At 55.5% G+C, this 26,158-nt stretch overlaps 1 protein-coding gene across 1 annotated transcript in view; it reads left to right on the forward strand.

Moving 5' to 3' along the window:
* The window catches only part of PRKCZ (protein kinase C zeta), a 144,105-nt gene that overhangs the window by 8,302 nt on the left and 109,645 nt on the right, over nt 1-26,158 (forward strand). Inside the window, exon 4 of the mRNA XM_025381589.1 lies at nt 1,309-1,359. Within this exon, the coding sequence (XP_025237374.1) occupies nt 1,309-1,359 (51 nt within the window). The remainder of the gene's footprint in view (nt 1-1,308; nt 1,360-26,158) is intronic.

Here is a 26,158-nt window from a genome sequence, read left to right on the forward strand (position 1 = left end):
CAAAAAAAAAAAAAAAAAAAAAAAGGCCAGGCGCGGTGGCTCAAGCCTGTAATCCCAGCACTTTGGGAGGCCGAGGCGGGTGGATCACGAGGTCAGGAGATCGAGACTATCCTGGCTAACATGGTGAAACCCCGTCTCTACTAAAAATACAAAAAATTAGCCGGGCACGGTGGCGGGCGCCTGTAGTCCCAGCTACTTGGGAGGCTGAGGCGGGAGAATGGCGTGAACCCGGGACGCGGAGCTTGCAGTGAGCCGAGATCACGCCACTGCACTCCAGCCTGGGAGACACAGTGAGACTCTGTCTNTGAGGCGGGAGAATGGCGTGAACCCGGGACGCGGAGCTTGCAGTGAGCCGAGATCACGCCACTGCACTCCAGCCTGGGAGACACAGTGAGACTCCATCTCAAAAAAAAAAAAAAAAAAGACTAGCCTGACCAACATGGTGAAACCCCATCTCTACTAAAAATACAAAAATTAGCCAGGCGTTGTGGCGCGCGCCTGTAATCCTAGCTACTTGGGAGGCTGAGGCAGGAGAATTGCTGGAACCTGGGAGGCAGGGGTTGCAGTGAGCCAAGATCGTGCCACTGCACTCCAGCCTAGGCACAGAATGAAACTCCATCTCAAAAAAACGAAAAACAAAAAATGTTTGTTTTACTAAAATTTTAATACTTTTATGCGTATATACATGTATATACACACACATGCACGCACACACACACACACATATATATAGAATTAAAGATGGGGTTTTGTCATGTTGGCCAGGCTGGTCTTGAACTCCTGGTCTGGAGCCATCCTCTCATCTCGGCCTCCCAAAGTGCTGGGATTGCAGGCGTGAGCCATCATTTCCAGCTAAGTTTTAATATTTCCTAGGCATCTATTTTGATAATTTATCGTGGAAGCCCAAGATATGTGTTAAAATAATTTTGAACTCTGTCTTGAGTATAAAGAAATGGAATCTAAAGTGCTTTTAAAAGTCAGTTTTCAAAGTAATTGCAGTTCTTCCCCATTTTTATATAGTTTAAAAATACAAATCAGTAGCTTTCTCTGACGGCTCTGCTGTCCAGGTCCCTCTGATTGGCTTTTACCCTGAATTTTTCTGTGGGTTTTTAAGTCCTACCTAATGGAGCCTGGCCTACGTAGACGCACTGGGTTTCACGTCTCCCAGGAGCGTGCTCTCATTGGCAATGCCACGTGCGCCTTGTGTGAAGTCCGTGTGCTCAGCCTGCCTGAGGCGGGACTTCCTCCGTGAGACTGTTGAGTGGCAGCTACGGGGCCTTGACGCTCTCTCTTCCTCTCTCTGTCCAGTTTTCCCGAGCACCCCTGAGCAGCCAGGACTGCCGTGTCCAGGAGAAGACAGTGAGTACTGGGGTTTCCTACACCGGTCTTGCATGTTACGGGGTTGAGCTATTGATCCGTTGTGCCGAGGAGGAGGCAGTGGTGCCGTTTTCGGAGGTTCACCCTCATGGAGCGTCAGGGCACAAGCAGCCATGGTGACCACAGCTGCTGCCTGTGCATGTTGTGACTGACACCACTGCGCGGCGGGGGCCTCGCTTGGCTGGTTGGTGGCATGAGAAGTCCGGGGGGCCTTGCTGTCTCCCTAGGAGGGAAAGGCCAGGTGGGACGCTGGACACTGCTCCCATGTGGCTGCCTCAGCTCATGACCACCCCCAGGCCAGTTGTCCACTCCTCCTGGTCCCTGCTGGCCCCTGAGCTGGAGTGGGGGCTCCCTTCATTCCACGCTGGCTCCATCAGGAGGAGAGGAAGGAAAGTGAGTCCTGGGGGTTGTGGCTTCAGAGGGAAGCTTCTGACCTCACTTCCTACCACATCCCGGAGACTGCTGGGCCCTGAGCAGGTGGCTACGCTGCTGTGGGGCCATGCATCCCATGCCTGTGTTTGATGGGGTTCCACCCCCACCCTCCAAACCCCACACTGCCTCCAGCATCCGTGCCATGCCTTGTTTGTTGTGTGGGCAGGAGATCCTGGACCGAGGCCGCTGCCTGTCCAGTGCAGGGCACGTGGCTCAGTGTCCCCAACCCCTGCTGCCAGGGTGCACACCAGGTTGGCCTCAGGCTGGATGCTGGGTGTCGGTGGTGCCCTGTGTTGGGCAGGAAGCGGAGGTGGGGGCAGATTCAGGCCAAGAGGGCGAGTGGGCAGTTGGGGTTAGAGTCTCGGCTTCCAGTGAGAAGTGGGGTCGAATAGAGGTTTGGCAGCGCTTAGCATTGGGGAGGCCCCAGGAGCCATGGGATTTCCATGATCACCCCGGGGAGAGGGCGGCGTTGCATCCTGGTTTCAAGCCCTCAGCCAACAGGGGTCCCTGAACCATGGCGGGCAAGGCCGAGGAGACATCCAGAGGCGGGCCCTGGCAGGAGTGGAGCGGGTGGTCTGGGGCTGGACCTGCCCAGGGGCCGGCAGGAGGAGGTGGGGTATGGCCGTGGCAGGCAGACACCACCGGGCGGTTTTGGCAGCATGAGGCAAGTGTGAGGAGGCGGGGGGCACGTTCCTTTGTTCAGCCCTGGTTGTGGCTCTTGGAGATGGTACCACCTGGGCTGGAGAGATGGGGACCCTGTATGTCCCAGTGGGAGGCAGGTGGAAGGGAGATGACGTGTGACGTCCACGGCCCCGGGCGGGAGTGGCCGGGCAAGGGTGCAGGTTGGAATTCGGAGGCCATGTTGAGAAGGCAGTGGGGGAATGGGGAGTCTCAGGGGTAAGAACTTTGGGGGCCTCGAGGGTGCCGGCCGGAGTCCGCACAGGCCGGTGAGGTCCAGGAGCAGGGGTGGGTGCTCAGCTGCAGTTTTGCCTCAAGTGGGACTGGGGCCGGCTTGTGGGCTGCAGGGGCCCTGCAAGGGTGAGGGTCAGGGAGAGACTTCTGAGATGGGGCTGTTCTGGGGGTGCCTGGAGCAGCTCAGGGTGGAGCTGGGTGCGAGCACACAACGTTTACGTAAACACATAAATAAGACATACTCCCCGTGGGTCAGACGATGGTTGTCCCTCCACAGCGCCCTGCAGCCTCATGCTGCTGCTTTGTAGGAGGGGACCACGGGCCTTGTTTATTTGCCACCTGGATGATTTTTTGACTTGGTGACAGGACTGTGCTCATCGGTCCCATGTGCGCTGAGACCGTGCACACCCAAAGGTGTCCACCTGTGGCCAGCGTAGCCCCTGGGGGCGGGGGAAGCCCGCAGTATTTCTGCGCCATGTCTGCCTCTTGTCTCAACCCTGCCTGGGGGCCTGGGGTCTGCTCTTTCTGTCTGCGACCTCAGCAGCGCCTCTCTGCCCGTGTGGACAACCTGCCGGCCTCACGTAGGGACGGGGGCCCGCGTTTGCTCGGCCACTGCGGTGGAGGAAGGGGAAGTTGGGGGGTCACAGGATGCCCCGGGGCCTGGACTCTGCAGGGGAGTGTGTTGTGGGGGTGGCGGCTGAGTCACTGTGGGGAATGCGGAGAACGTGGCCAAGCCCCAAGGAAGGACCTCCTGGGACACATGAGTAGGTCCTTGAGATGTTTACCAGGGGTGGCTCCACGGCTTTGGGGACCACTCAGCCTGGTTGGGGACATTCCGCCAGAGCCTCTGGGGTAGCCTTTGCCGAGGAGGTCAGAGGTGGATGCCGGGGGTGGGGAACCCTGCCCTGCCCTACCCTGCGTGCTGATGTCCACCTGGACATGGGGTGGGTTTTATGGTGCTAGTGTCAGGAGTGTGTGAGAACACGCTGCCCACACGGGGTCCCAGGCCACCAGGGCTTGGGGGGCTGGCACTCTCCCTGATGCCGTACGTGTTTCTTTTGCTGTGACTTCGGTGCTCATCTCAGACGGGACACCCTGCTCTGGTTGCCAGTGGCCGCCGCCCGGGGCTCTGGGTTTGAGCGCCTGTGGGGATGTTCACAGGCGTTTTGTCCTCGGGCGGCACTGCCCGGGCTGAGGGTCAGTGAGAAGGGTCAGACTGGGAGGTGTGGGCAGTGGATGGAGCACACCAGAGGCGGAGGAGGGCAGGACTGCGGCTGTACCCTGGGCCTGGTTCAGACGCCTGGACGTGCCTGTCTCACCGTCAGCAGAGGACCTTCTGGCACATTCTATGTGTGTCTAGATGAAGTTAATTGGTTTTATAGATTTCTACAAAAACTCTATACTTGCAACTATCACCTCTATGTAGTTCCAAACCCAAAATATATTCCAAAAGGAAAGCCCGTGCCCGTCAGCGGTCACTCCCTGTTCCGCCTCAGCCCCGGCCCTGGGCACCTCCTCTCGGCCTCTGTCTCTATGGCCCTGTGGATTCTGGACGTTCGGTGTCCGTGTGGCCCTGCGGATCCTGGACGTTCGGTGTCCGTGGAATCCCGCACGTTCGTCCTTTTGCCTCTGGTGGCTCTCACCCGCCTGACCTTCCCAAGGTTCTTCCATGCTGGGGCATTCTTAGCACTGCAGATCTTTTTTCTATTCTGGTAAAATGCACATAACATCTATTTTTGCCATCTTAACTTTTTTTTTTTTTTTTAGGGGGGGTGGTGTAGGGGACGGGGTCTTGCTCTGTCACCCAGGCTGGAGTGCATGGTGCAGTCTTGGCTCACTACAACCTCTGCCTCCCAGGCTCAAGCAGTCCTCGCGCCTCAGCCTCCTGAGTAGCTGGGATTACAGGTGTGCGTTACCACTCTTGGCTGAGGTGTTTTTGTTTTTGTTTTTGTTTTGTTTTTTGTAGAGATAGGGTTTTACCATGTTGCCCAGGCTGGTCTCAAACTCCTGGACTCAAGTGACCTACCCATCTTGGCCTCCCAAAGTGCTGGGATTACAGGTGTGAGCCACTGAGCCAGCCCCATCTTAGCCATTTTTTAAAGGTACAATTCATTGGTATTTGATACTCACATTGCTGTCCAGCCATCATCACCGCCCATCTCCAGAACTCTCTTCATCTTCCCAGACTCAGCCTCTGTCCCCGTGAAACACTCACTCCCCATTCTGCCTCCCCCAGCCCCCGACACCCACCCACCGCTTTCTGTTTCTGTGAGTTTGGTGACTCTAGGGACCTCCTGTGAGTGGAGTCGCACAGGATCTGCCCTTTTGTGACAGCTTATTTCGCTCAGCGCCGTGTCCTCAAGGTGCAGCCATGAGCAGCCTGTGTCACAGTCTCCTTCCTTCTTAAGACTGAACGGCAGGCTGTGGCTTGGATGTATTTTGTTTACCCATTTCTGTCGGTGGACACATGGGTGACTTCCACAGTTTAGCTGTCATGAATGATGCTGCTGTCAGCACGGGTGCGCAGTGACCTCTGGAGACCCTGCCTTCAGTTCTGGGTGTAGATCCGGAAGTGGGATTGCTGGATCATTGATCATTCTGGTTTTATTTATTTACTTTTGAGACAGCATCTTGCTCTGTTGCCCAGGCTGGAGTGCAGTGGCACGATCTCGGCTCACTGCAGCCTCCACCTCCTGGGCTCAAGCAATTCTCCTGTCTCAGCCTCCCAAGTAGCTGGGACTAAAGGCAGGTGCCTCCACGCCTGGCTAGTTTTTGTATTTTTTGTAGAGACAGGATTTCATCATGTTGCACGGACCGGTCTTGAACTCCTGGGCTCAAGCAGTCTGCCCACCTCGGTCTCCCAAAGTGTTGGGATTACAGGTGTGAGCCACCGCACCTGGCCGATAATTCTGTTTAAAGAGCTGCTGTGCCATTTCCCACGGTGGCTGCAGCATTTTCCACCCCCTGCAATAGTGCATGAGTGCCGCTGTCTCCCATCTTCTCCAGCTCTTGCCTTTTTCTGTTTTTTGACAGTAGCTGTACTAATGGACGTGAGGTGGCATGTCATTGTGGTTTTGGTTCTCATTTCCCTGGTGATAAGTGATGTTGAGCATTTTTTCATGTGCCTGTTGGCTATTTCTATTTTTTTTTTTTTTTTTTTTGAGATGGAGTCTTGCTCTGTCGCCCATACTGGAGTGCAGTGGCACGATCTCAGCTCACTGCAACCTCCACCTCCCGGGTTCAAGCGATTCTCCTGTTTCAACTTCCTGAGTAGCTGGGATTACAGGCACCCGCCACCATGTCCAGCTAATTTTTATATTTTTAGTGGAGATGGGGTTTCACCATGTTGGCCAGGTTAGTCTCGAACTCCTGGCCTCAAGTGATCCACCCACCTTGGCCTCCCAAAGTGCTGGGATTATAGGTGTGAGCTGCCATGCCTGGCCTTGTTGGCCATTTCTGTATCTTCTTTGGTGAAATGTCTGTTCATGTCCTGTGTCCATTTTTGAATGGATTGTTTGGTTTTTTTGTTGGTGAGTCTTAGTAGTTCTCTGTCCTGGATGTTAATCCCTTATCAGATATGTGATTAGCAAATATCTTCTGTTCTGTGGGTTGTCTTTTTACTTTGTTGATAGTGCCTTTTGATGGACAAAGTTTTAAAATTTTCCTGAAATCCTGCTTAATGTTTTTTTTTTTTCTTTTGTTGCCTGTGTATTTGGTGTCACATCCAAGAAATCATTGCCAAATCCAACATTGTGAAGCTTTTCCCCTTCTTTTTCATCTAAGGATTTTATAATTTTAGGTTTTATGTTTAGGTCATGGATCTATCTTGAGTTAAATTTTGTATGTGGTGTAAGGTAAGCGTCTAACTTCATTCCTTTGCATGTGGAGGTCCAGTTTTCTTAGCACCATTGGTGAAAAGACTTCCCATTGGATGGCATTGGCACCCTTGTTGAAAATCGTTTCACCGTGTATGGGAGGGTTCGTTTGTGGAGTCTCTGTTCTAGTCCATTGGTCTCTGTGTCTCTCTTTGAGCCAGTGCCACACTGTTTTGATCACTGTAGCTTTGTAGGAAGTTTTGAAATCAGGAAGTGTGAGCCCTCCAGCTTTGTTCTTCCTTTTCAAGATTGTTTTGGGGTCCCCTGAGATTCCAGATGAATTTTAGGACAGACTTTCCTATTTCTGCAAAAAAAAAAAATTATTGGGATTTTTGCAGGGATTGCACTGGCTCTGTAGACCACTTTGGGTAGTCCTGATGTCTTAACAGCATGAAGTCTTCCAATCCATGAAATGAAGTGTGTTTCCATTTGTTTATGTCTTCTTTGATTTCTCTCAGCAGTGTTTTACAGTTTTCTTTGTACAAGTCTTTACCCCCTTGGTTAATTCCTAAAAGTTTTATTTTTTTTGATGCTGTTGCAAGTGGAATTGTTTCCTTAATTTCCCTTTTGGGTTGTTTATTGTAAGTGTATAGAAGTGCAGTCGATTTTTGTGTGTTGACTTTTTTGCCTGCTGCTTTGCTGAATTTATTAGTTCTAACAACTTTCTGTGGAATCTTTTTTTTTTTTTTTTTTTTATATTTGAAATTTTAAGGTCAGTTTATTAAGTTCAATGATGAAAGCTATCAGAAGAATATTCTCCTGAAAATAATTTTTTCTTAGAAAAAAAGAAAGGAAAACAAAACCCTCTGAGCATAGCCACAGATGCTGTGGCAGTCAAGCCTCTCTGCAGATGGGGACAGTTCATTAGTCAGCTGAGTCACTCTCCGGGTCAGCAGGATTATAGTCTGGATCATCTTCATCATCCTCCAGCTCCAAGTCATCCATTTCTTGGAACAAAGACTCATCTACCTCCACGTTGTTTCCAGCATCCTCCAAGAACTGGATCTGTGGAATCTTTAGGGCTTTCTTACATATAAGATCATATCATCTGTGCACAGAGATAATTTTACTTTTTCCTTCCTGATTTGGATGCCTTGTATTTGTTTTTCTTGCCTAATTATTCTGGCTAGAATTCCACTACTCTGTTGAATAAAAGTGGTGTGATCCTTGTCTTTGTTCTGATCTTCAAAGAAAAGCTTTCAGGTTTTCGTCACTGAGTGTAATGTCTGCTGTGGGTTTTTCATACGTGGTTTTTATTATGACGAGATAATTTCCTTCTATTCCAAGTTTGTCAATTGTTTTTATCATGAAAGGGTTTGAATTTCGTCACGTGCTTTTTCTGCATCAGTTGAAACGGTCATGTGGTTTTTTTCCTTCATTTTGTTTGTGTAATATATTACTTTAATTTTCATACATTGAACCATCCTTGCATCCTATGAATAAATCCTGCTTGCTCATGGTGTGTAATTTTCTTGATATGCTGCTGCATTCATTTTACTAGTATTTTGTAGAGGATTTTTACATCTGTGTTTATAAGGGACAATTACGTCCATGTTCATAAGGGATAATTATGTCCATGTTCGTAAGACTCAATGGCCAGAGGTTCTTGTCGTGACTTTGGCTTTGGTGTCAGAGTAGTGCTGGCCTCACAGAATGAGTGAGGAAGCGTTCCTTCCTCTTCAATTTTTTTGGAAAAGTTTGAGAAAAACTGGAATTAGTTCTTTAAGTGTTTGGTAGAATTTGCCTGCAAAGCCGTCAGGCCCTGGGCTTTGCTTTGTTGGGAGGTTCTCTCTCTCTCTCTCTCTCTCTCTCTCTGATAGAGAGAGTGCAGTGGCTCGATCTCAGCTTATGTCACCCTCTGCCTCCTGGGTTCAAGTGATTCTCCTGCCTCAGTCTCCTGAGTAGCTGGCATTACAGGCATGTGCCATCATGCCCAGCTGATTTTTGTACTTTTAGTAGAGACGTGGTTTCGCGTGTTGGCCAGGCTGGTCCTGAACTCCTGACCTCAGATGATCTACCTACCTTGGCCTCCCAAAGTGTGGGGATTACAGGCGTGAGCCACCGCACCCGGCCCTGCTCTCATCTTTATTATTCCTGTCCTTCTGCCAGCTTTTGGTTTGTTCTTTTTCTGGTTACTTAAAGTGTAAAATTCGGTTGTTAATTTGAGATCTTTCTTGTTTTTTTATTTCAAATATTTATCACCATAGCCAGGCGTGCCATGGCTTACGCCTGTAATCTCAGTGCTTTGGGAGGCTGAAGAGGGAGGATCACTTGAGGCCAGGAGTTGGAGACCAGCCTTGGGCCACATGGCAAAACTGTGTTTCACACACAGAAAAAGTTAATCACTATAAATTTTCTCCTTAGCACTACCTTCTCTGCATCCCTGAAATTTTGATATGTTGTGTTTCTATTTTCTTTTTTTTTTTTTTTTTTTTTTTTTTTTTTTGTGACGGAGTCTCGCTCTGCCGCCCAGGCTGGAGTGCAGTGGCTGGATCTCAGCTCACTGCAAGCTCCGCCTCCCGGGTTCATGCCATTCTCCTGCCTCAGCCTCCCGAGTAGCTGGGACTACAGGCGCCCGCCACCGCGCCCGGCTAGTTTTTTGTATTTTTTAGTAGAGACGGGGTTTCACCGTGTTAGCCAGGATGGTCTCGATCTCCTGACCTTGTGATCCGCCCGTCTCGGCCTCCCAAAGTGCTGGGATTACAGGCTTGAGCCACCGCGCCCGGCCATGTTTCTATTTTCATTCATCTCTCAGCATTTTCTGATTTTCTTTGTGGTTTCATCTTCTATCTGTTGGTTGAGTGTGTAGTGTTATTTCCATATATTTGTGAATTCTTCTGTTTTCTTTCTGTTAACTGATTTCTAAGTTCATCTCAATGTGGTTGGAGAAGATACTTCGGATAATGTCTGATTTTTCAGATTTACCGCGGCTGCATCTGTGGCTCACTGGTGTTCTGCCCTGGAAAACGTCCCCTGTGCGTTGAGGTTGTGCCCCCGTTGTGGGTACAGTGCTCTGCTGTGTCTGTCAGAGCTACGTGGTTCGTTGTGTTGTTCAAGTCTTCTGTTTCTTTACGTGTCTTCTCCCTAGTTGGTTTTTCATTCCTTTTTATGGCTGGATGAATTCTGTGATGCGATTCACCCTGTCTGTCTGTCCGTTCCTCTGCTGATGGACACTTGGGGGCCGGGGCATTTGGGGCTGAGCGTGTGATGAGATCAGGAGCGCCTGGTTTTTTGGGGGAGGTGAGGGCTGGTCACGCCCTGGTTGAGTGGGGATCCTCTGTGTGTGTCCATGGCGGCCTCGTTGAGGTGGAGTGATTGGGTGGTGGAGCTGGGGTCTGTGGGCTCCACCTGCTGCCACGTGTGCCTGGCTGCCCAGGGCCCAGGAGGGTGGTGGCACGGAGGTCCACATGAGGGGCCGCAGGTGCCTCGGGCCCCTCTGCTGCTTGTTTCTCCATCTTCACTGTCTGTTCGCTGCAGCACTGGGTAAGGCGCTGTGTGGCCAGTATTTTCCCGGGTTCCTCTTCTTTGTCCCTCCTTGCTGTGTCTGGTCATACAGAAATGGTGTGTGTGATTTTTGTTTCAATACTCAAATCTGTTAATATTTTCCCTTCTGGCCAGGCACGGTGGCTCAAGCCTGTAATCCCAGCACTTTGGGAGGCCGAGACGGGCGGATCACGAGGTCAGGAGATCGAGACCATCCTGGCTAACACGGTGAAACCCTGTCTCTACTAAAAAATACAAAAAAACTAGCCGGGCGTGGTGGCGGGCACCTGTAGTCCCAGCTACTTGGGAGGCTGAGGCAGGAGAATGGCGTAAACCTGGGAGGCGGAGCTCGCAGTGAACTGAGATCCGGCCACTGCACTCCAGCCTGGGTGACAGAGCGAGACTCTGTGTCAAAAAAAAAAAAAAACAAAATTTCCCTTCTGGATTCCCCTAGTGATACAAATTTATTTTCTAGCATTTTGGTCTTTGAGCCGCTTTGCGTGAGTGTCTGTGTCTGGGGTGGTATCAGCTGGCACCAGGGCCAACCTGGGAAGGGCCCTTCTCTTGGACTTGAGCTGATGAGACTCACAGCCCAAAATGCAGCAGATCCCTCAGGCAGATCCTCGGTGCAGATCCCTCAGGCCATGGGACTCTGGACGTTGGCGGCCCTGTCAGCCTGAGCCACATCTGCCGTGAGAGGCAGCAGTACGTTCCTCGGGGCAGCGGTGAGACCAAGGCTGGATCCGAAGACCTCCGAGCAGCTCCTCTGGGGCAGATGCCAGCTGCAAGCCACAGCCCAGCCCTGGTAACAGGAGAGCATCGCTGGGGGGTGGGGCGGCCCGGCTTTGATGCAGCCATGTGGGAGGGCCACTCTCAGAGACCCCCCTCCTTCCTCGCCACCCCCACCCCAGAGGGGAAGCTGGAGCCAGGAGGCTGCAGACCCGGGGCCAAGGTGTGGCCAGGGCTGGCTGTGTTGGGAGGCTCTGAGCAGCCTGCTTCCTGGCCACCCAGCTCTGGGGCTGCTGTCAGCTCTTGACTTGTAGACGTCACTCCAGCCTCTGGCCTGTCACCCTAAGGCCCCCCATGTCTGTGTCTTTTCTCACGGGGACACCAGTGGTCGGCTTTGGGCCCCACCTGGGCAGTCTGGGACACTCACCTTGAGACTTCGACTTAATCACATGTGCAGGAACATTTTCCAAAGGAGGGTCGTCTCACAGGTTCTGGCGTAGGACATGGACTTAGCGTTTTGGGGGCTCATCTTCAGTGCACCACAGTTGACTACATCAAGGTCTGCCTCTGATCTTGTGGGAGTGCTGGGTGGTCTGTCCCCACCAGCAATTTGTGGGTAGGCTCTGTCCCCAGGAAACGCTCTCTGCCCAGGCCCCCGCCCCGCGGGAGGTTCGTGCTGCCAGTGGTGCTGGTCACTGGGACCATGTGCTGGGCCGGCACCTGGCAGGACAGACGGCAGGCGGCTCTTCTGTAGGTTCTTCTGGCTGGGACAGGCCCAGCCGGCGCTCAGTGTAAATGAGACTGACGCCCCTTTTGGACCCCTCTGAGTAGGAAGGCCTGGGTGCGCAGCCTCCCCGCAGAGTTGGGGAGACGTGGCCTGGTTCCCACCAGTCCACCACTCTGCCGGCCACCACCAGGACACGTGGCCCAGTTGCCATTGTCACCACCCTGCTGGCCGCCACTGGAACACGTGGCCCGGTTCCCGCTGTCATCACCCCACCGGCTGCATCTTGAACGGCGTCCCTTCTGCAGTGGCTTGTCCTTAGTGTTCCAGCCATACCCCAACCGATGCAACCCCCGGAACCTCCGTCAGCGCCGTCCGGGAGAGCGCCTCCCCTGCGTCCGTGCTGTGCTGGTTGAAAGCGAGATCCTCCAGCCTTTGGCCTCTCCGGACCTAGCCCCAGCTGCAGGCCCCAGCCATGGTGGTCCCTTTGGGAGGCATGGTCCAGGAGGTGATGGGCAGCTGGAGAACCCCCATGGCTGGAGGCTGCTGCATCTGGCAGGGAGGGTACTGGGCAAGGGGGCGTGGGGTGGAAAGGGGTGGGTGTCCAGAAAGTTCCTGGGGCTCCACCAACGAGAACGTTGCCATTACCTTGAGGGAACAGCCCGTTTAGTGGTGCCTTTTCTTTACCTGTAAAACGGGGTGATTATAAATAATATCATGTTTGTAAAAGTGCTTAGGATCAGACTCCCCTTAGAGTGAGTGTTAATACCCGTCTCAAAGGACAGTAGGTGGACGTGGCAGGGAGGGAGATGTCAGGACAACAGCCAGGGCCCTTTCTGCCACTTCTCCTGGTGGGTGGTGGGCAGTCCCCTGAACCCCGGCCGTAAGAGCGGGACCTCCCAACACCCTGGCCCCTCTGTGTTGGCTCCAGGGGATTCCTGGAGGAGAAGGTGCTGTTTCTAGATGGCTGGGCCCGTCATGTGGAGGGAAGGGGGACGCTGTAGGCGGCAGTCCCAGTCTTCATGTGGAGGGGAGGGGGACGCTGTAGGCGGCAGTCCCAGTCTTCATGTGGAGGGAAGGGGGACGCTGTAGGCGGCAGTCCCAGTTTTCCTTTGGGTGGAGTCGCTGCTGCTGCTCCAGTCCGGAGGCTCTGGGGCTCCTCGGTGGGTCGCCTCAGGCCTGGGCAGCATCCATGGGACAGGGTGGTCCCCCGTCAGGCCCCATTGGCCTCCCTGTGGTGTGTGGTGGAGACTCAGGGTGCCCGCCCTGTGGAGGAGGTGCCGGAGGCAGCCTGGCTTTGCACCAGACCCGGCTGAGGGCAGCGCTGGATGGTCTGCTGGACCAGGCCTACGAAGTCCTTAGAGTCCATGGAGGAAATACAAACTCCGCTGGGCTGGGCAGCCGCACACCCCACTTAGCAGCTGGTGGTTCCTTGGGGTCATCAGAGCCAGTGCTGGCTGCCCCATGCATTTCCTGTTGTTTCTGCCCGTCCACAGCACAGACAGCATCCCTGGGCAGCAGAACCCTGCTCTAGCCTGCACCCTGGGTAGAGGTGTTCTCCGTGCCACATTCTGCCGGTAGCAGGCAGCCCCACCCCACTGTAGCCCGTCTTGTCACTTAGGGTGGTCCTGGTAGTGGGTTCTGGAGCCTGGAATGCTTGGGCCAGGCAGCTGGGACCCTCCTGAGCCTCACCCCTTGGGTCTGTTGGGGCCCCTGGGGTTTGACCGGGAGGACACCTTGACTGTTGCCTTTGCCTCTGGGTATATCCCCTGCTCAGCCCCTGAACCCAGCTCCAAGGCCATTTCTACTTGGCAAGAAGGAGGTTTTCATGACCAGGGATGTTAATAGCGGGTTCCTGGACGCAAGGGTGGCACAGTCGCCTTGGCCTGTGTGGGGGGAGTGGAGGAGCCTGGGCTCTCCTGTGCTGGTGGTCCTGGGGCAGATAACAGGGGAAGGGGCTGGAGCCACATGGGTGGAGCCATGGGGGGGCGTGGAGGGCCCTTCCTGACCCCACAGTAGGGGCCAGGGCAGGGCTGGCGGGGGACAGTCCTCAGTTGCAGGGGCCAAGGCGGGCCAGGAAGAGGAAGGGGCTCTTGGGGCGCTGGGGCCTTCTGGCTGTAGTGTCTCACTCGGGGCAATGGTGGAATCCCTAGATCCGTCCCGTGGCCCGTCTGCCTCCCGTCCTCATAGCCCTGCAGGCTGGGGCAGAGAGGGGTCCTTGGCGGGGACACCATCCCCACAGGGACATGGAGGGTGCTGGACCCGGGGCTGCCGTGGAGTCGCCAGTGCACCCGGGCGTGTGACCTGGGTGGTGCTGGGGCCGAATGCCCAGGTGGGCGCCTGTGCTGCCGGGTTCAAACCCCACCGGCAGGGAGCCTGCACTGTGACTTTGGGCAAGTGGGTGGGGCTCCCCGTGCCTCAGTTTCCTCTTCTGTAAAAGGGGCTTTGTGAAGCTCAACAGAGTTTAGGGGAGCTCCTGGAACATGGTAAGTGCTCAGTGAGGCTGCCTTGCCGCCTCTCCCACCCAGGGAGGGTCAAGTGGGAGGAGAGCGGCCCCACCGAGCGTGTTCCAGGCCCCCGCGGCATCTGAGAGGAGGCAGCCAAGCCTAGTGAGGACGCTGCTGGTGTCCTCCAGGCCTAGGTGGGTGGGTTACCACGGAAGCGTGTCAGCGGACGCCTGTGATTCCCTGGTATTTATAGGTATGTCTGTTGTTTTATTAAAAAATCCAGTTTCATTCAGCTTTGTCTCAAATTATTTGCAACAAACTGGAAAAGCTAGTTTTCCCCCTAAAATAGGCTTCTAATAAAATTGACAATCTGCCTGCTGAGCCTGAATGTTCTAGAGTTCTGCAAAACTGGGTATTTTGGGATGGATTAGGAGAAAGGAGTTGGCTGAAGGACAGTGGTCGTGATGCTGAGCCGGCCGTCTGTGTGAAGTTTACATTGGACCAGGATAAATGCGTATTTCCTATGGGAGCCCAGTGTGGCTGTGGTGTTCGGTGGTCTTATGATTTTATAGGCCTAGCCAGGGGTCTGCGAGCTGCTTCTGTCCAGGGCCACGTAGTTGAAGCCTGGGGTTCTGAGCAGGCATGGGCGGCGCCCGAGGAGGTGCATGGCCGTGTCCCAGTGAAACTTCATGCATGCTGAAATCTGAATTTTAGAGACTCTTTTCCTGTGTTTCAAAATATTCTCCTTTTCATTTTATTCAGCCAATTAAAAGCGTAGATGTCCTAGCTTGAGTGATTTGGAGCACCAGGCACCCTAGGTTGCCAGCCCTCGTTCCCCGTAGATTTGGGGACTTGAGTGAGACGCACATGTTAGGTTTATGTGTTTCACATTTCACGGAACGCGCCTCACATAGCTGGTCAGCCGCCTGACGAGGGAAGCTTGGCCTTTCGGAGAAGTGGCCGTGCCTCGTGGTGAGCTGCTGACAGAGCTGGAATTTGAACCCTGGGCTTTGGCCCAGGTTCCACTCTGTGAATGCAGATAAACACGGGTTTATGAGCTTGATGATTTAAATGGAGGTTTTATTCCCGTTCAGGCAGGTATGGGAGGCCAGTGATCAGGAGATGATGCTGTCGAGAAGGTCGTTTATTACTCAGCTCCCGAGAGGAGACCTCCTCATGCCTTGCAGGGCCGTGCGGGGAAGTGCCGAGTGGGTTAGAGGCAGGGGGCTGTGTGAGTGGGGGCCTTTACTGTGGTTTCCTTGGGAAAGTCGGGGGGAGTAGGCATTGGGTCGGCCAGGTGGAGTAACTTCAGCGGGCTCTGGGGTGCAGGGGCTGTCCCTGTGACGTGGGGAGGCCCCCAGGACGACTGGGGGCCCATGTAGGAGGTGGGCCCAGGTGAGGGTTCTGGGTTGATGGGTTTGCATTTGAAAGGTTCACTGTGGGATGAGTCATTTGCTGTCTCTAGGAATCGGTTGGCCCCTCAAGGGGCCGTCCTTCCAAAGTCAGCAGGGCCACAGGTGCTGGAGCATTGAGGGCACAGCATATAAGAATGCAGGGAGCATGTGGTGTGACTGGTCAGAGCCAGAGGTCTGCAGGACACTCCCCTCTGTCCCTCTGCACCCCCAGCGCGAAGCCTGGCCCATGTGGGGTCAGCACAGGTGCCAAGTGGGATTGGGGTAGCGGGCAGAATTCCCAGCCGAGCACGCTGCCGCCCCCCATGTTTTTATGACTGTAGAAAAATGCCAGTTCTCATTTTCCAGTGATACCGAGGTCCCAGGGTTTGTCAGGGAACCAGGGCGGGGGTTGGAGGGTCAGGCCACCCAGCAGCGGTGGGGGCTCTGGGTCTGCCCAGGAGCCCAGGCTGGCCACAGCCAGGCACAGCACAGCGCAGCATGTGAGGTCTAGCCTCGGAAATGGGGGTGTCTCCTGCCTTAGGCTGGGGGTGTGCGTTTCCAGGCCAGCTGGGACGGTTTTCAGCCTGGCGAAGCTTGGCCTTTCCTGTTCCTGCACCATCTGCCCACCGTCCCTGCACACGCTGGTGGGATTCCTGGGGTGGACACAACCACCTTGCAAGGCCCCCATGCCTCCTCTCCTCCCCTCCGTTCTGGGGCCGCAGGACAGTGCTTGGGACCCTTGGCCATTGGCGTCGAGCCCATTCACAGCTTCTGGATGCAGGTCAGAGGTCACTTGCCCCAGCCACAGCTGCACTGTCCCCCACTCCCAGCCTGGCAGGCCGACCTGCAGGACCCCAGGCTCAGCTGGGTTCTGTTCCCATGTTGCATTTTCAAGGTCCGCTGAGTCCGAGCCCTGCCTGGGTCTGGCTGCTGCCCGCACGCTCTCTGTGCTGTGCTGATGCAGAGATGCTTGTTTTCCTGTGACGTCAGTGTCAGCTCCTCCACATCCATGCCGTGTTTTAGTTTGTGCCTCAGCTGCTGGCTACAGCTTCCCGGGGGAGCCGGGTACCACCCGGGCCTGGAGACATGAGGAGGCAGGGATGTGAGGGGCGGGGGACAGGACAGCCGGCCTTCCGTTAAATATCTGCTCCTCACGCTCGAGCCTCCCTGCCTATTGTCGGGCCGGAGGCGAGCCGACACAGCACCAGCTCGTCAAAGGGAAGGAAGATGCCTCCCTGCACGCCCGCCGCGCACAGAGCATAAAGAACCTGCGCTGAGGAGGCAGGAGAAGAAAGCCGGTGAGTCGGGGGCATCTTCCCTGTGAATTGTCCGCGCCCCCGGGGCTGGGCCAGCCGTGCTGCAGGCCGTGCGTGCGGAGGATGGTGCCCGAGTCAGCATTCTGGGTCTGAGTCCTGTCGTTGCCGCCGCCTGTGCGCTGCACAGATGCTCCGGGCAGCAACACGGCTGGTACCCGGCCCGGGGAAGGCGTGCGGCTGCAGCAGCTCCCGGCGATGTCGGGGGAAACGCAGTGAGAGGCTGTTGTTTTGCGGGTGACAGATTTTTAGAAACATAAGGCGGTGGAGGGACCTTCCGAGCGAGGCAGGGGCTGCTGGAGGGACATGCTCACCCCGAGGACGGATGGTGTGTGGCCCAGGCCTGGTGGATGCGTGGCGGCGGCTGCGGAGGGCTGGGGGCCGGGGGACTCGGGGAAATCATTTTGGGCTCGTCTGCCTGCCTGGCCCTGGGGAGTCGCTGGCTGTTGGGAGTTTCGCTGTAGCCGATGCTGTTTGGTTGTGGGTCTGTGAGTCTGTGTCAGGGCCAGGACGGATGGGTACGTCTGCCGCTTCCTCTCCATTCTGCAGGTGGGCAGATTGATGAGACCACAGGGGTGAAGTCTGGAGACCCCAGGTGCCAGGACTGGTGGCGGTAACAGCCAGCACCTGTTCCAGGCTTGCAGTCTTTCTGTCTCGAGCCTGCCCTCCGCCTGTCTGAACCCCCGTTTTGCATTGACAGTGTTGGGTTGGCGTCTGGGTGGCACGGCCAGGGTTAATGTGCACGGCTCACTCCATCGGGGTCCTCGGATGGTGGCGAGGAGCGGGGCTGCGGCGTCCTGTTTTCTATTCTGAAATGGTTGGAGGTAGACTCAGAGAGGTCTGGGGGCTGCACGGTGTTTGGCAGGGATGTGGCAATGTGGGTGCTTTTCTGACGACCATTTTGCAAGGTGTTTTTGTAAAAAAAAAAAAAAAAACAAACAACAACAACCACCAGCGTCACCAGTCAGGCTTGTGGGGAGCTGTGGGCCTGGAGGACTGGGCTGCTGGGGAAGGCGGCTTTCCCCCTCGTGGGGTGCTGGGTGCTGGGGAGGCTGGCAGCGTGCCCCTCCCCCAGGCGCGAAGGGACCTCAGCAGACACGGGGCCGCTCTGCACAGCCAGCTTGGGCCGCAGGGGTCCTTGAATGATGAAGATTCTGTGTTGATGGGGTGAGTGGGAGAGGGAAGGAGCTGGGGTGGTTTTCACACGTGCGCCTGCCTGCGAGGAGAAACGTGCTGTGTCATAGTTTCCTCGGTGCCTGGGACGGCTTGGCCTCTGCTTTCGTGTGAGCCCACGCTGGCCGTGCACAGCTGGCATGGTCCCTCGCGGTGGGAATACAGTGCTGGGTGGGAGGGCTGTGGCCAGGGTCAGGATTCGAGCGGTTACTGGCTTTTGGTATGATGGCCTTCGGTGGGTGAATCAGAGCCAGGATGGGGATAGACTGGGGGGCCACGGGCTGCCCCTGCAAGCTGTTTCGTGTTGATGCGGCCGGAGCCGGCTGTGGTACCCGTGTCTGTGTCTCGGCCGGATCGGCACACATCTTCCACATTCCTGTCCCAGCTGCATCAGCCATCAGTGGGGGCCCTTCTCCGACTGTCTTCCTAGACTTCGGAGCCACTGGTGGTTATGTAAGGAGTTGTGTGTTCCTCTGGCCAACTCCAAGCTTGGTTCCACCTCCCAGACTCACCTCCGGGCTCTGGCCTCTGCTGCGATGTTTCCGAGGCTCCCAGTTAATCAGATCTGTCAGCCCAGAGTGTCCACAGGGCGCTTGAGAGCCCGGCCCATCCACACTGGGTGCCCCGGACCTTCCGCAGGGTCTGGTGGGGACCTGCCACGGCTGTCGATGGCCCCAGTGGAGAGGCCCACTGAGCATCCTCAGAAGTTCCTGTGTTTGTGACCTGCTCTCGTGTGTAGTGGTGGGGGCTGCGTCTCATCTGCCGGACGTTTCTGATCACCGAGGACTCAGCCGGGCACGTGGAGGTTGAACCGTCGGGGGGCGGGGGGACCGTCCATGGGGTCCGGCACCAGCCTCTGCTGAGGACCCCAAAATTGGGGTAGCTGTCGTTTCCTGTGCTGACGTGGAGCTTTGCCCAGGAGCCGGGCAGGGAGCTGTTGCAGGGCCAGGCCCCTGAATGGGCTGTTTGGGGCCGGGGCTGAGGGGGTGCCCAGTGCCATCAAGGGGAAGCCTGTGGGGAAGTGTGAGGACATCTGGAAAACCAGTAGCAGGTCCCTGGCTGTGCTGGTCATAGTGCTTGAGTGTGGGCTCGGCAGGTCTGGTCTCCTGGCGCCCACTCACTCCCTGGCCATCTCCCCGCCTCCCACATGTGGCAGGGGGAGCAGAACGTGCGGCCACTGCTCCTACCAACCCTCATGCCACAGGCTGGACAGGCCTGTGTCCAGGATACTCTGAGGCATCCCCATCTCCCAGCCCCTGGGGTCGGCACGATGCTGGGCCTCCAGAAATGTTTGTCGTTTCATGCAAGGGGCAGAAAAAGCGTTGTTCAGGTCAGGCGTGGTGCTCACGTCTGTAATCCCAGCACTTTGGGAGGCCGAGGTGGGGGATCACCTGAGGTCAGGAGTTTAAGACCAGCCTGACCAACATGGTGAAACCCCATCTCTACTAAAAATACAAAAATTAGCTGGGCGTGGTGGCAGGCACCTGTAATGCCAGTCATTCGGGAGGCTGAGGCAGGAGAATCGCTTGAACCCGGGAGGCGCAGGTTGCAGTGAGTTGAGATTGCGCCGCTGCACTCCAGCCTGGGCGACAGAGTGAGACTCCATCTCAGAAAAAAGGGAAAGCTTTATTCAAAAGAAGCCACCTGAACCAGTTGGTAGTCCAGTGTTCAGCTTGTGTTTGGTCATGAAGTGACAGCAGTTGTCACTCATACAGGAGACGCTGTGGCAGAGTCCCCTCCACGCGTCGGGGCCCGGCGGCACATTTCTGGGATTCTCCTGAACACGCGAAGGAGGGCACCCACCACGCTCAGGACTGGCTGCTTCTCTGTGAGGCCTCCAGGCAGAACCAGTGATTCCACCATCTCCGGGCAGCCTTGGTGGGCCCACAGGTCTGTTGTTCCCCCGAGAGAGGATCAGAGTCAGGAGAGGCGCGACGCCAAGTTGACGCAAACAGATCCCTGCTGCCGGTTGTTCCGGCGGTGCCGTGAGCACATCTGCCGGGTGTGAGGGCGCGGGGGCTTCCTTTCGTCCACGCTCACATGTCGGGTGCACAGGAAGAGTTTACACACGCTCTGGTGGGTGGAACGGCCCTGACTTGCTGTTGTCTTTAAATAGGGGGTTTGAGTGTGTCTGGTCTTTCTGAAGTTTTCTTTTTTAATGTTTCTTCTGTGGGAAGTTTGAAAAGATTCGACTGACTGCAAGACGGAGCCGCCCTGCGTCTGGAGGGGCTGTGGGGACCCAGGGTGGACTGGCGGCTTGGCGTGGGCCTGGATGGCTTCCTCTGTTTGCTCCTCACCGCACCTCGATTGTTGAGAGAATCTCATGCGGCTGTATCAGGTGTACACAGGCCGGGCCTGGTGTCTTGTCCTGGTGAGGAAATTGCGGTGTTGCCCTTGCTGAATGGTTGTGTATAAAGTTTGCATTGTACATTCTATTTAAAATTTTATTTTGAGTTTTCCAGATTTTCTATTGTAAGGTGTTGATAGTCCTGTGGGACTCACAAAGAGAGAACATGTGTCCCTGGTCCTCCCTGCTGCCCCGGCTCCACCCCCTGGAGGGGATCAGAGCAGTTTCTTCTTGACATTTATTTCCAGATTTCTAAATGACACATTTCTGCTGCTATTTCTAGACTTTTCCATTTAGGATGTTACTTCCCCACTTTCTCTGGGACACATCAGCTTATCTCTTCCTTGTTCCATTCTCCTGATGGGGTTATGTCACCGTGTATTGTTTTCAGTCGTTGAGTGTTTACCTAATTGTGGGTGATGTGAATATTCATGAACCACCAGGATTGCAGTCCCTTGTTTGCACAACTTTTGGTTTTCCTTGGACTTAATACATCGTGATTGTTTGAATCGGTTTCCTAGATGTCTTGTCTCAAATTTACCTTAGTTTCCTCTTCCCAGCAGAGGGGCAACTCCCGCCGATGCCTGCGTCACCTCCCTCCTGGTGCACCCGGGCCCCCACACAACATGCCGTAGGGCTTCCCTGTGCCGGGAACAGCCCCCTCCTCTCTCCTCTGCCTACAGTCTTGATCTCTGGCTCCCTGTCTTCATCTTTCTTGGCTTAATCTCCGGTTAAGACCTCTCCAGCAGCTTTCTGAGAAAGACAGCGTGGGAGGCCCTTTTGGGGGATCTAGTTGGAAAATGCTTTTCCTCCAGCCACACACTTAAGGATAGTTTAGCTAGGTATGAAATTCTGTGTTGGAAAGAATTTTCCCTTTGCATTTGGAAGAGATTGCTCCTCTGTCTTCTGGCTTCTTGTGTGACCAAGAAGTCAGGTGCCATTTTGATTTTGTGTGTGTGTTTTTTTGTCCTGAAAGTCTCGTAGAATCTTTTGTCTTCAGGGTTCTCAAGTTTCACAATAATGTTCGTTGTCGGGGGACCTTCTTTGTCTCTTGTGCTGGGAACTCGTGCTGCGGAAACTTGCAACATTTGGACGTGGGGAGCTTTACACCCAGTGATTTATCCCACGGCCGACTCCCCGTCTCTGACTGTTTTTTAGAGTTGACACTGATTGTTTGTTGGCCCTCCCAGGCTGGTCCTTTAATTCTCTTCTGTTTTCCATTTCTTTGTTTATTTTATATTCTAGGAGATATCTTCAGATTTTCCTGTCCAAACCATCTATTAAGTTTGTCACCTTGTTCCTGTTCTTATCTTTCGTTCTTTTTTCTCTGAAGGTGTCTTTTTAAGGCAGAGTGTCCTGCCCTTGTGTCAAAGGCATATCACACTCTTTCTCCGGGGTTATTCATCTCGGCTGAGAGGCACCGGGGTATCATGTGGTGATTCAGCAGTGCTTAGCACATTTACGGCTGCAGAGGCTTCCCGTGTGTAAATTCATTTAATCTTCTCAGTTCCCTGTGGGATGGGCACCATTATTTTCTTTGTTCTGGGGAAAGAACAGCACCAAGGCACAGAGAGGTCAAGAAATTTCCCAAAATCACACAGTTTGAGCCGGGACTCAAACCCCAAGGGCTGGCTTAAGCCTATGCTATTTGCCGCGTGCCCCGGGGCCTGAAGCTGTGTGGTCAGGCCCCAGCTCTGCTACTCACCAGCCATGTGACCTCGGCCACAACGCTGTCCACCGTGTCCCAGACCCTCGTAAGTGGGCGTGGTGGTAAAAGGCTTGGCTCCCAAGGCTGTCACGGGATTAGTATTGAAGCCACAGTGCTGGCCCCACGGCTGTTGCTGATGGCGGCACACAGTTGGGAGGGTGTGGCTGGCAGCGGTTGGTGATAGCGTCTCCTTTCGGTGTTTTCTTTGGCCTCGTACTCAGCTGTTTTCACTGAGGGTCCCTTTTTCTGTTTGTCCTGGCCTTTGCGGCTTCCTCGGCCCCTGGTGACCCTTGTTTGCCTGCCCACGTTGACTTGTGGGGCACCACAGAGCTGGTGGTGGCGCAAGTCCCGGGGGGAGTGTCCTGCCTGGGAGGGCCAGGCGTCTCACACCTCGTAAGGAGTCTGCTGCCCCCGCAAGCCCTCTCGTTCCCCGGCTGCCTTGGGCGAGGAAGCAGGTCTGGCGGTCGACTCCTCAGTGACTGGGACTCTGCACCGCAGGCCCCCCACTTTCCGGCTACCTGGAGCCTCTGGCTCGGGGCCCTTCTTTGGGGTTCGGCCCAGTGCAGTCTCCTGGTGGCCACAGGGCCTTTTGCCTTCCAGGTCCCAGGGCATCGCTGCCCAGCCCCTCCTTCTCTTTGCTGTTACGGGTTTATTGGAGTTTTTCTTCCTTTGGTTTTGGGGAGAGGGTCAGTCAGTGATGTGGTCGTGCTGCTGTGTCCACCTGGAAACTATTGCGATGACACCTTCTGAAGGCTGAAGTCTGCAGGAACACCAGAGTTGGAGAAGGTCTTTAGGTAGTGTGCATGGACGTGGCGGTGTGCGTGGACGTGGCGGTGCACGTGGGTGTGGCAGGTGTGGACAAGCACGTCCCACCGCTCTGCCTCCTGAGGGGCCGGAGGGTGCAGTGCAGGGTGTTAAGGAGGACAAAGGCCCTTATGTTTGTTTTTCCTTGATGCTGCCCCCCATGCAACCTGGGGGCAATTTTCAAATGCTTGGCCCAGGTAGTTTGGTTCCGTCACCCCCTCGTTCAGTGGGGTGTTGGGAAGACCGGTTTTTGGAACAGTTTCGGATTTATAGAAAAATCAGGACAGGAGTAGAGAGAGCACAGGCATTCCTGCTCCCTCTTGGTCGGCGCGATGCACGAGTTACACTTAACCAGCCAGTCTCGGCGCCTTTCCAGCTAAGGCTTTATTCCGCTTGCCTCGGTCTCCCCTCCTGCCCCCTTTCTGTCCTGGGATCCCGTCCAGGACCCCACGTGGCACTTCACTGTCACACCTCTTTAGGTCCCTCTCACTGTGGCTGGTCTCTCAGACTTGCCTTGTTTTCAACGACCTTGGTAGTTTTAAGGAGGGCTGCTCAGGTGTTTTGTGGGACAGCCCTTCATTGGGGTTTGCCTCATGTTTTTCTCGTAAGGACTGGGGCTCTGGGTTTTGGGAGGAAGGGTGCAGAGGTGAAGCCTCCTTGTATCGCTGGGTCCGGGTCCACACCCTCCACACAGCCTGTCTGTGTTGGCCTCGCATGTCACCTGGCCGTGGTGTGTTTGTCGGCTCACACCTGCCTGTGCCTCTTCCCCCGTGCTGTCCTGTCTCTGCGGAGTAAGGTGTGTGTGGCCCACAGCTAAGAGGTGGGGAGTGACATACGTGATGTCAAGTTTCACACAGGACTTGTACGTCTGTTCTCCCATTGGTTATTTAATCATTCGTTTTTGTCCATGTGGACTTGCCGGTATCAATTTCATAGTTGGGTTAGAATTGGATACCGTCTGGCCGGGCGCGGTGGCTCAAGCCTGTAATCCCAGCACTTTGGGAGGCCGAGACGGGCGGATCACAAGGTCAGGAGATCGAGACCATCCTGGCTAACCCGGTGAAATCCCGTCTCTACTAAAAATAGAAAAAACTAGCCGGGCGAGGTGGCGGGCGCCTGTAGTCCCAGCTACTCGGGAGGCTGAGGCAGGAGAATGGCATAAACCCGGGAGGCGGAGCTTGCAGTGAGCTGAGATCCGGCCACTGCACTCCAGCCTGGGTGACAGATCGAGACTCCGTCTCAAAAAAAAAAAAAAAAAAAGAATTGGATACCGTCTTGCTTATTTTATTGCTCAAATTGTTCCAGCTTTGGGCACTGGGGCCCTTGCAGGCTGGTTGTTGGGGCAGCGATCAGGCCAGACACGGGGCAGGTTGGGGGTGGGTGCTGACAGGTCTCTGGCAGGAGGGGGCAGGCTGCAGGGAGCAGTGGGGAGCAGATCCCAGGTCCTGAGGTGGGTCTTGGGCGAGTCTGGGCTGTGGGCATGGATCCCCAGAAGGGGCCTGTGTGGCCAGGATGTCCTGCAGCTGCAGACCCCGGTGTGGGGTGTGGGCTCTGGGAGATGGTTGGTGCTACAGCTGGGGCTCCAGGGTCGTGCCAGGGTGGTGCTGGGTCAAGGCGGGGAGGGGAGAAGGCATCACACCGTGCCTGGACTCAGCAGCGTGGTGATGTCGGGGCTGCAGGGGGGCTGTCCCCACCCCATACTCTTCTCCCAGCCGAGTCGGCAGTGCTGTGGGGTCAGCAGCCCTGGCTCTGCGTGGGGCTTGTGTGGGACTCGGCAGGTCCCCGAATCGCCTGGCACCAAGTGCAGGACGCCCCCCGTACCCCACCACTGCTGCCCCCTCGACATCCCCTCCCCACTGCCCTCCATCGTGCACCCCCTTCCTCATTTGGTTTGATGAGAGGCGACAAAGGCAGAAATGGGCAGAGAGTGGCATCATCGCTGGCCCCTCCTGCCCATTTGTCCCCTGCTTGGTGGGCAGTCCTCTTTTTTTGGAAGTGTGTTCAGTTATCTTGCGTTGCATAATTTGTTCACATTAAAGCAGGCTTGATCCGGGCTGCTGTGCTTCTGATCGACGCCCAATAGGACACCACAGTCGTGCCAAGAGGGCGCCTAAGTGTCTACACGGTCAACCGAGAGTGGGCATGGTCAGAGATGCCGAACGCACCAGATGGGTTCTTTGCAGCCCTTGGCAGCGTCGCCCGCTTTGTCCCGCCTGTTGTGTGCGCCTTTCCCTGCTCCAGGGCTGTGTGTCTGGCGAGAGGGAGTCTCTGTGCATGGCCACATGTGCAGGAGCTGGAGGCTGCCGGAGCGGCTGTTCCAGATGGACTTGGTAAATCACCTCTTTCAAGCTACCGGCTGCCATAGACGGAGTGAAGTCTGGTAGCTTTTATTTATTTATTTATCTTGGCCACCAGAGAGAATCGAGTTTGCATGGAGACGGTAATTTCCTTCTGAGTGTAAGATCACGTCCCCGTTCCTAGTGACGGGCTGTGTGTGGCAGTGCTGTGCCTCAGTGCGCTGTGAGGAAGGAACGATGGTGGGATTTGTCACTTGGTCAATTTTCCTGGTGTAAACACTCCCGCTTCGGCCGATTTCAGGCTGCCAAAGTAGGGGGGTCATTGAAGGTGGAGTTGGGCAAGGGCACACACGGTCGGCTTCCGAGAGTTGGTCCTCCCGCCCAGCCCTACCCTGGAGATGGGATGTCAGGGAGACCTGGTTCCATTTGTTTTTTTGCCTGAGCATCTGGGGGCGGCTCTGAGGACACCTGTCCTCCTTCACAGTGGCACTCAGGATCCAGTAGCAGGGAGAGGGTGGACGGGCAGCCGTGAGGGTGTGAGGGAGAAGGGGGAGAGGCGGCCGTGAGGGAGAGGGTAGCAGTGAGGGCGCGAGAGGGTGGAGAGGGTGGCAGTGGGGGCATGAGGGAGAGGGTGGAGGGGTGACCCTGAGGGTGTGAGGGAGAGGGTGGAGGGGCAGCCGTGAGGGCGTGAGGGAGAGGGTGGAGAGGGTGGCAGTGGGGGCGTGAGGGCGTGAGGGAGAGGGTGGAGGGATGGCAGTGAGGCCATGAGAAGGTGGAGATGGTGGCAGTGAGGGTGTGAGGGAGAGGGTGGAGGGGTGGCAGTGAGGGCATGAGAGGGTGGAGAGGGTAGCAGTGAGGGTGCGAGGGAGAGGGTGGAGGGGCGGCGTGAGGGAGTGAGCCACCTCAGGCAGCAGGTGAAGGACTGGTGTCCACAGCTCGGGTACCCCCGTCCTCCCTCTCCTCATGTCCTAATAGGTCTGGACAGGAAGTTACATTTAGGGGGCTGTACAGTGAGTTTTAAATACCTTGGTCCAAATTTTCAAACACGTATCTTTAGTGTTTCCCCTGTTGCTGGCGCCAGAGCGTTGGGTTCACTGGATGGAACATGCTCTGAGCCCCTGGAGGTGCAGGGATTTTATGGTA

Source organism: Theropithecus gelada, chromosome 1 (assembly GCF_003255815.1).
Source record: "Theropithecus gelada isolate Dixy chromosome 1, Tgel_1.0, whole genome shotgun sequence".
Lineage (NCBI taxonomy): Eukaryota > Metazoa > Chordata > Mammalia > Primates > Cercopithecidae > Theropithecus > Theropithecus gelada.